Genomic DNA, 10,610 nt, shown 5'->3' with positions numbered 1-10,610 from the left:
AACAATATACATTTCAAATCAGTGTTGTTAAAACTATTTCAAACCAGCCGGTTGAACCTGTAAATCGGTTCCAATACTAGTACGGTATAATAATTATCCAATCATACTGATCAAAATTGGTCATATTGATCAGTTTTCAATTGAATCGTATTGGTCATATAAACCGATTTTTATTTAAAATTAATTTTTTAATGAAAATAAAAAAATATTAGTTTTTTATTGATTTTTCCACATTAATGTTAATATATTATATATGTATATCGAATTTCGCTAGTATACAGTTTAACTGCTATACTAATACCTGTTTGATGACAAGTATTAATAACATTGTATCAAATATTAAGATAATTAAAAGTTGAATTCTAATAAGCAAATGATTATTAAGGGAGAAATATATTCGGAAAAGAATTAATGCCTTAGGTATAGGTGATTGATACGAGTTAGTTTTTTTTTTAATTATAAACAAATAATTTGAATTTGACATTCTTTTTCCTTTCACACACTTCACAAAGTCTGATCAAACCAAACCATCTTTTATCGCCAATTTCAATTTCTCGTCTCTCACGATCACAACCACCGCTATGGGCACCGCCAGCACCGGCGCCGACGACGTTGAAGCCGGATTCGCCAAACTCCAAGGCGAGGACTTCGAATACTACATGCAAACCTATTCCATCATCCTCGGCCGCAATTCAAAAAAATCCACCGTCGACGTCGATCTCTCAAGCCTCGGCGGCGGAATGAACATATCGCGCCACCACGCTCGCATTTTCTACGACTTCACTCGCCGCCGTTTCGCCCTTGAGGTCCTCGGCAAAAACGGCTGCCTCGTCGAGGGCGTTCTCCACCTCCCCGGAAACCCTCCGGTGAAGCTCGATTCACAGGATCTTCTCCAAATTGGGGACAAAGAATTCTACTTCCTATTGCCGGTGAGGAACATCTTGGCCGGTCACGGTCCACGGCATTACCCGAATCATGTGACACCGCCGGCCCTGGTGTCCGGTGGACCGGTGGCGCCACATTATAATTACCATATGGCTGCTTCTTCGGCCGCTGCGGCGGGACCTGGGGCTATAGTGAAGAAAGGAAGGAGGGATTACTACGAGGATGAGTATGATGATGAAGATGATGTTGGTGGAAGTAGTGGAAAGAAGGGTAGGAGGGATGGGTATGAAGGTTATGGGTATGGTGGAGTTAGTTCTGGAGGAAAGGCTTTGTTGCCAGGAGGATTGGGTTAGTGATTCTTATTTTCTCTTTTTATGTGTTGATTTTATGTAATTGTGTTGTAGTTGTAGCCATAGTTGCTGTATTGCTCATTAACCTTATCGATTGCGTAATGGTTTGAAGTTAAGAAAATCTTGTGGTAATAATGTAAAAAGTGATAGACTGCTTATCTAAATGAACCATAGCAGCGCCATCTATGATTGTAATGGTTTAAAATTGTGGTTGCGGTGGCGATTAAAGCCTTTGTGGTTTGAAATCATGTGTCCGCATACTGTCATTTGGGACCATATCGCAGTTGTGGGGTGATGTGGTTGTGACAGTCATTGCAACTGCACTATTATGGTCACATTAGGTGATGCGGTTCACAATTTGAAAACTTTCCATCTTGTAATTGGGGGTGTATTTTATGGCTTGGTGGGTTTTCTTTGTCATTTTTGGGCTGTTGAGGACTCAAGTATGGTTTTTATGAGATGGGTATGTTTGCCTGAATGAATATGGCTTGTAATTGAATTGTGTTATTATATACTTGGAGATTAAGGATGAACCCTATAAGTGTCAATATATTCACAAGTATTTTGAATTAACATGAGTGATGAATATGTTGTGATGTATCGGGTTTGTGTGGAACCCTAGATGTGGCATTGTGTCACACTAGCAATGTATCTACCATTCAATTTTATAATAGGTACCTGTTTGTAACTTTTAGTTACCCTTTGAATACTGGATATGTTGCCACTCATATAGTTCATTATCAATTTGAGTATGTGATAACAGTACTCATTGGAACTGTATTTGGTTTGGAGACTCTTGTGATATTTGGATTTTAACAGATAGTTGTAGTTTGGTTCTCTTTAGGAATTCTAGCAATAAGAATGGTTTTATGAAAGTTTTGATGCATTGATGTCGTTTTGCCTTCTGCAATCTCTTTTTTTAGTTTTTTGCTTCATTTTCAACATCGGAGACATCTACTTCTCCAATACATGATAGTCGGAGAGTTCACTTAATATTGCTGCATTTTGCATTCATCATAAAACTAACAGCGCCATCAGTGTAACAAAAATCTACATTTTCTGGTAGTGAATAACAGTCTTCATTGGTGTTATATTGCTGCATCATTTAAAATCCTTAAAGTTTAGCTGTTAATCGTGTGCATCTCTGACTTTTTGGTGATTTACTGTTTGTTTCCCTTCCTGGATTTAGTGAAATGTGGTTGGATATGTACATGTTTTCTGTTTACTATCTTGAGTTCCCCTCTAAATGAGTCCCGCTATTCAATTTGCTGAAGGAACATACAATTTTTTGTTTTTGGGAGGAGTTTTCTAGTGAATTAACGTCCTTGAAATTTAGCGAGGCTGTAAAGTTCAGGTCTTATATTTTCAATATTACAGTTTTCTTGAGGATAATATGGAGGCTGTTAAGATCTTATATTTGGAATTTTCAGTTTACTTGAGGACAGTGAGAAGTTTTGTAAAATGTTATGTTTGTTATGGTTTTTGAACTCTTCCTTGTAGGAGGACAACGCATAGCTTTTTCGATTTTCTTCTTTCTTCTTTACTATTACTTTGGTGATTTGGTCTTGACAGTTTCCAACTCCTATCTCTGTAATTGGAGCTCGGCTCCCTTGGTCTTGTTATGCTGGTTTTGTACTATTATTAACAGCACCTATCAAGATTGTTTCTTTTAACTAATACATTTTCCTCCCCCTTAATGTAATTCTATATAGTAAACTAGTAGTTTCCTTCCTGTTGTGATAAAATAATTTTCCATTTCCCCCGACCCATTTTCGCTCCAGCCAAGCATGGCCTTGGTTCAGTTGATGCTACACTGTTGTATGTTAGATTTTTCAATGCTTTTAAACCTGATGTTTTAGTCAAACTGTAGTGGCTGCTAATTATAATTGACTCTTTATTTTTTCCTTTTGACTCATTATTTTTTTCTTTTGACTCATTAAGTATTTATACTATGACCTGAGTTCTATGTTGCTCCAGTATGGGTACATACCGGGTACGACATTTTCTTGAAAAGTAGAGTACAGATACATTAATATATATAATTTAATATTCACATGATGTAACATAACAAAAACAAAAATACACAGAAATATTTGTAGTAAAAATGAAAAAAATACAAACAATGAAACAATAAGGAAAAACAATGAAAAATATTCAACCAAAACAGGGAAGAGGGCAAGAGACTGTGCTCGATGCTGTACTAACCATCAAAGCGAGATTTCATGTTCGTCGACTTCATAGCAAAAATAAAGAAGAGGAATGGTGTTCATCAACTTAAAAGAAAAATGATTGGAGGGAATATGGAACAGGGGTCAGTGGTTCAGTGATTCGCGATGGTGTTTGTCTTCAATGATGGAGTGTGTGATGGTAGGGTACAGGGAGTTAGGGTATCGATTTGGAGCTTCGAATTTGTTTGTGAGAGGTCTGTGGAACACAACACGTGAAAAGCCACACAAAAAATGTAAAAAATGACAGTGTTTTGGGCGATATGTATGTATTTTTATTTGTTATTGGTTAGTGGGTACAAACCGGTATGTCTATAGACGTACCCAGTTCGAAACCGAATCCGAGATGCACTGGGTGCAAGTTTGGTGCCCATTTTATCGTAACTGTGAAACATAGCCTGAGTTTTGTTTCCGTGCATGTGATCGATTTTGACTCGTTCTTCATTAACTAGTTTTGTCTTGTGAGATGCAGGTAAGTAGATTAAATTAAAATTCCAAATCTGTGTTTTGCTACTAATATGTGAAGTATAAGGTTAAAGGAGTAAACCTATATAGGTTAGTGTTAGGAACCTCAGAACAGAAGTGAGAAATTGAAAAGGAAAAAATAACACACTTTGTTTCTTTTGAACAAAAACAGAACACAATAAGGAGAGTGATCTCCTCCAACGGTTGTCCCTTCGCAAATGGTTTCCCCTTTCACAGACTCTAAAATCTTCTGAATGCCTCCTGTCTACCCTTATTGTCACTATTTATTTAACTGAATCCACCATAACTAGCTTACCATTCTAACTATTGCTAACTACCTTTCTATCCTAACAATACCACCCCTTGAAATTCAACCTTGTTAAGGTTGATAGCTAGACTCTGGAAATGAATGAGGTAGTTTTTTACCCAATTCAGATGAGAAGTGGGCAGATTCTGTGGCCGTAATTTTTTTTACCTCCATAGCAATTGCAGATTTGGATAAAGGTCCTCAACTTTGAAACCTGCCTCCGCTTCCAGCATCATTTCCCCATACACTTAAATCTGTCTCTTTGGGTGAAAGACTAGCCGATTGACCCAATTGTATTTCTACCCCTCTTTCTTTACGAACCCAAATATAAGACCGATTTGGGCTTAGGTCCATAAACAAACCTGCTTGGCAAGCTTTGGGTTTTGGTACACCTTTTTCTTCTTCTCCAGAACCAAATCAGCCACTCTAGCAAGACATATATATCTCCCTGGTTCATCTTGTGGTGGTGGGGGGGATGTGGCCGGGCTTTGTTGAACCGTTTGCTCAATCTGCATCCCTTAGAGTGTTGCAGCTGCAATCCGATATGATGGGTCTGGAAGCGAGGGAGGAATTACCAGCATTGGGCCTCCCATAAATTTTGAACTGACGATCACGGAGCGGATAAAACTGACCAATAAGCACCAAGAAAGGATCCATAGGCTGCATTGCAGTTGATGTTGACATCACGATCATGTTTGTAAAATACTTTCCCGTCCACAAGGTGGTTTTGGCGACCATGCAGTGGCCATTCATCCAGATTCTTGCTCTAGGTGTGTAATAAAACTAGCTGCAACTCCAACCTTGGCTGAAACCATGGGTTTCTTGAGGAAACCATTCTTCCACCATTCTTGCCCAAGATGCTCGATCAAACACAAATGGGACAAAAAAGGAGTGATTTCCAAGGGTTTCGCTTTCGGAACTTTCCCCAAATCTACAACTTTCTGAATGCCTCCTTTCTACCCTCATTCTCTCTGTTTATTCAACTAAACCCACTCTAACTAGCTAACCGATTCAACTATTATAATTATTCATCTACCCTAACACTTAAACTATGAATTAATTAGAAAAGTAGATGAGTTTAAGTGCCACAGAAAAGATAACAGCATAAAGGACATGTAGGGATACTGCAGTTACACTGTGTCTGGTCAATGAGTGTAGGTAAAAATAGGGTGGAAAAGTTATTTTTCCTTCTTGAAGCTCATATCTCACAACTGATCAGCTTCTGTCATGACTCATTTTTGAATACGTGTTTATCCAAATAATTTCTCCCCATTCAATGCTCTTGAGCAAATTAAAATAAAATAAAATAAAATAAACTAAACAAAGAATACTTTTTGGTTTTGAAATCATTAAAACTCAGAAGTCTGTTTTTTTGCGATAGAATTATATTACAATATAAAATTGAAAAGTTCACCCAAGTCAGGATAAGGAATCTTGCTAAGCAGGAAATAAACAAAAAAATAACAGCATGTCTGTTCCCTTTGCATATTGGTGATAGGAAGTGCAGGCATAGTATCCAACATGTGTAATTTTTTTCTTTATTGATGTTACTGCAATTATGTATTCTTTTGCATTTGATTCCAACTTCTATTCGACATGGATAGTCTTGAAATTTGTAGTGTGGTATTTTATTTGGATGAGTTGGTTACTGCAGATAAGAAGCCAGAAGGAAGATCCCGGGTAGACCGAGATGCTGATAATCTTCAGCTTCAGCAGTTGGAAGAAAAGGATGTAGTGTCATCTGTAGCTACTGTTCTCTCTGATCTCTGCGGTCCTGGAGAGTGGATGCCTATGGAGAAACTTCATGCTGAGGTTTGTTCTTACCATTATTTAAGTTGCCATCTTTAATAGATCATTCATTTCATTTTTTATTATGAACTTCTCAGATTAGGGGAATTTCTTTTTTCCATTTGGTAGCTGTCACCAAGATTCTATTATGCATAATATATTAGTTATACTGTTTTGCTTTCGCATATAGCAATTCTACTATCCCTTGTTATTCATATTGTACCCAATAGTTCTTGAATCAACTAAATTTTAAAAAAAATTTAAGGCCATAGTCATGAGGAGCGATGTTGTTTTGCATTGGCATAAACATTTATCTGGCCTATGTATTTAAGGAGTCCCAGGGTCTAATCATCCGTTTTATCATTATCAGGCATATATTAATTATTCATCGATATACTCATCTAAATTTTCATGTTACAATAAACTGTTTTTGAGAGTGTTTATAATGTGACTTCTAGGCTTTCGTAACCATTGTCGCTTAGTAACATGATCCTTTTCCATGGATCCTATTTTTGGGGAAGGGGAAGGGGAGTCACATCCCTTTTAAACTTTTTCAATCCACATAGGTGAAACTATGCATGCATTGTATCATTTTATCTTCCCTTTTTCTCAAATTTATTAAGCATCTAAAATGCATTTAGTGAGATACAGAAACTTTTGCATTTAAACTCTTATTACTTCACTTTTCTATTATTGTTTAGCTAGTGGAGCAATACAGCAGTGTTTGGCACCACAGTAGAGTGAGGAGGTATCTCACATCAGAAGAGTGGCCTGGTTCTGAATCCAAAGGGAAGCCTTGGTATGGTTTACTCATGCAATTAAGGAAGTACCCTGAGCATTTTGTCATCAACACAAGGTCCAAGAATAGGGTCACCCTAGAGTTTGTGTCCTTGGTCTCTCTGATCTCATGATCATCAGCATTTACTTCTTTGACAGTGATAACTTCAAATGCAGCCTTATGAATTATAATGGAATTGCTGTATTGTCTTCATTATTATACTGTGATATATAGTCTAGCACAATACAGTGTACAAAATTATACTTTTATTGGTTTTTGTTATAGGGTCCTCAATGGTCCTTTTTTGGGTCTGTCTTTGGCCAATGCTTTTCAAACTTTTCAGACTTCAAATCAGAAAACTTTTCTGTCTCTTGCCATTGTATGGTGGTACTTAGCTCTTAGCACCAATGAGAACCGGACCTGACAGTTTGACCGATCCGACCACTTACCGGACTTGAAAACGACTGGTTTGCAGTTTTAATCGAATGAGTGGTTAGACCGCTTTGAACCGGAGAAATTCCGATCCGATTGTGCTAAACCCGGTTAGACTGCTTCACAACATTTTAAATTATAGACATCATCTTTCATGGTTATCTCATCAATGTTTTTCAATATGATAACTATCTAAATGCATTTTGGACTACAATTTATATCTACACACTTTTAAATATGTGTCAAAACCAGTGTGGCATATGCAAATGCAGTGTAAATTACTAGTTTGAAAATTTGGTATTATTACTATAGGCAAAAATAAAAAGATTAAAAGTCAATTTGGTGCATGTATGTTATAAAATATAGAGTTAATTACATTGACACTCCCTGAGTTTTAGTAAAATTATATAAATCACTCATCACTTTTCTATACCTACACAAGCTTCTCCTAGTTTTTATACTTTCATTACACTGATCACTCCCGCATGATAAATAAGTGTAATCTTTTAAATAAAAAATATGATAAATGTAATTAAGTTAAACAAAACATGGTATATTGTGAGAAAAATCCAAATAATATACAAATCAATGTATTTTTATTATTTTTGGTTATAAAATGTATCAACAATTCTAAAGAGATATTATTTAAATCGCTCTTATACTATATCGTAACGAACCAAAAATAATAAAGAGGTATCGACTCATATATTATTTGGACTTGTCTCCACAATATATCATGTTTTGTTTAACTTAATTGCATTTATCACATTTTTTGTTCACAAAATTACACTTATTTCTCATGCAGGGTGACCAGTGTAATAAGAGTGGTTTGTATAATTTCACTAAAACTCAGGGGTGTCAGTGTAATTTACTCTAAAATATATCCACTTTGTTATCAAATATAAGCAAAATTTGAATATTCCAATGTCATCTAATATACATTGTCCATTGTTTAATGTCTCTGAGTATCACTAATTTCTTATTAAATGTCTGAGTGTGAATCACCATGTTTATTAAAGGAATATGAGTCCCTCATTAATTTCTTATAAAGTGGAAAAGAAGATTGATGGAAGAAGAAATAAGAAAGAAGAAGGAAAACATTCTGAAATTTTTATTGAATCAATGAGAAAATTTTACAAGTGACTTCTATGCCTTAAGGCTGGAAAACAAAACTTATGTAACACAATTACTAAAAAAGGAAACAAAAGAAAATAGAAAACTAACTTAACCATATGAACAAACTAAAACAGAAAGTAAATCTAACTAAAGCCAAAACGGGACATCCAAAGTGGGCCTTGGGCAGGAGGAGGATAGGGGTTGGCAACCTATTTATAAGGTAGATTGGTAATTGAGAGTGGAACATTAAGCTCTAGTTACATCTATGATGTGTTTATGTTTCCTCTCAACAATGGAATTTTGTTAAGGGGTTTCCACGCAAGATGTTTGGTGCATAATACCATTTTCATCAAAAAAAAAACTTGGCATTACAAATTCCACGCCATTATCATATCTAATGCCCTTAATCCTCTGATCAAATTGCACAAAGGCTAAAGTAACAAATTTTTAAATAAGATCTCTGGCATTAGATTTTGATTGCAGAAGGAACATCCAAGTGTTTCACAACAGTTAAAAAATATTTGTATCGATGGACATATGGGATTCACAGGCCCTTAAATGTCCATATGTATAAGCTCAAAACAGTGTTTGGTGGCAAACAAGCTATTTTGAAAAGGGAGCTTAGTTTGTTAAGCTAAATGACAACATTTACAAATCTTATTATTCTCAAATTTCACATAAGGGAATTGTTTGCATATTTGCTTAAGAACAAGGTGGGAGCAGTGTCCTAAACAAAAATGCCACAAATCAATACAAGAAGTAGTACAATTATTTATTGTATGACATAATGACTTGTCTGGCATGGGAAGTTTGATGAGTATGTAAAGATGATTGTGAACCTCAATATGTCCAATCATCTTTAAGGTAATTGTATCCTGAATAACACAACAATCTTTGTCAAAAATAATGTTGCAATCTTGTGAACTAATTAGTTTATGAACAAAAACAAGGTTATATAAAAAAACAGGAATATATAAAACATTATTGAGTACTAGGCTGTCAGAAAGAATTACGCTTCCTGATTGTTTTGCTATGACAGTGGAGCCATTTGGGAACTTTATGAGTATGAGTTTGATATTTTGAAAAGATGCATAATTGGCAAGATCATTAGTGACATGATTTGTGGCTCCAGTATCTAGTATCCAATATTTTTGAGATATAAGCATATCTAATGGAGGATCTAAATCCTTACTGCTAGAAGCTTGATTGATGCAATGGCCAGGATCAAAAATCAATTCTCTCTTCTGTTGTTTATTAGTTTTTGACTTAGGATCATAATCAATGGTTGGGTCAGGAATCCCTTGGTTGAGTGCAGAGTTGATTGTCCCTTCATTAGGCTTTGTTCTGAACTTGATGTTTAGTGGGAAGCCATGCTTATAATAGCAAGTGTCCATAGTATGGTTTTCTCTACCATAAAAGATACAAACTTTGGCACTTCCATTTCTTGCTTGTCCTCTTCCAATAATGCCTCTATTAGAATTTTGTCCTCCTATATTGTTGTCTTGTATTTTCCTTGGATATGGGCCATTGTTTCTATTGAAATTTGGTTTCTAATTCTGTCTAGAGTTAACAAAATTGACCAAGCTCCTTTACTCTTCATGACCATCCCTTCTTGTTGTAAGATCAAAGAATATACCTTATTGATCTTAGGTAGGGGTTCCATCAAGAGAATTTGAGTCTTCATAGTAGAGTATTGGTCATTGAGACCCTTCAGAAAGCACGTAACATATTCAGAATCTCTATAACCTTTGATAATTATGAAAGAATCACAAGCACAATTATGTTGCATATGCAATTTGGTAAGAGCCTTAATGACTCCAAATCTTTGCATATAATCTTCAAATCAGTGAAGTATGTTGAAACATCTCTCTCACCTTGTTTTATAGAGTGTATTTCTTGTAAGATGTCTGAAAATCTAAAATGATCTCCTTTTGAAAGCCTTCCTTTCAAATCCTCCCAAAGTTCTTGTGCTGAATCGATATAGACTATACTTTGACTTATCTGTTGAGACAAAGATCTGGTAATCTATGAGATTATCATGGTATTACATATTTCCCATACTTCATATGTTGGATCTGTAGGATTAGGGATGAAGAAACGAGTGTTATTCCTGGATTTTCTCCAAGATGTAGGTAGAAGGGATTCTATGTAACATCTAGCACATAAATGCCTTGATTTGATTCATGTTGCAACGCCATTGATTTTGCAGACAGATATTCTGTAAAGATTGACTCAGCGATGAATAAAAATTAAGAAAGAGGATC

General features: G+C 35.7%; 1 protein-coding gene across 1 annotated transcript; it reads left to right on the top strand.

Annotated features, from left to right (window-relative positions):
- The first annotated feature begins 486 nt into the window (after window positions 1-486).
- On the top strand, window positions 487-7,093 carry LOC109339279 (FHA domain-containing protein FHA2-like). Its single transcript, XM_019576691.1, has 3 exons — window positions 487-1,233; window positions 5,887-6,044; window positions 6,722-7,093. The coding sequence occupies exons 1-3, from the start codon at window positions 582-584 to the stop codon at window positions 6,929-6,931; spliced, it is 1,020 nt and encodes a 339-aa protein (XP_019432236.1). The 5' UTR covers window positions 487-581; the 3' UTR covers window positions 6,932-7,093.
- Window positions 7,094-10,610: the final 3,517 nt, after the last annotated feature.

This window comes from Lupinus angustifolius, unplaced genomic scaffold (genome assembly GCF_001865875.1).
Source record: "Lupinus angustifolius cultivar Tanjil unplaced genomic scaffold, LupAngTanjil_v1.0 Scaffold_65_78, whole genome shotgun sequence".
Classification (NCBI taxonomy): domain Eukaryota; kingdom Viridiplantae; phylum Streptophyta; class Magnoliopsida; order Fabales; family Fabaceae; genus Lupinus; species Lupinus angustifolius.
This window is presented reverse-complemented; position numbering and strand designations above follow the sequence as displayed.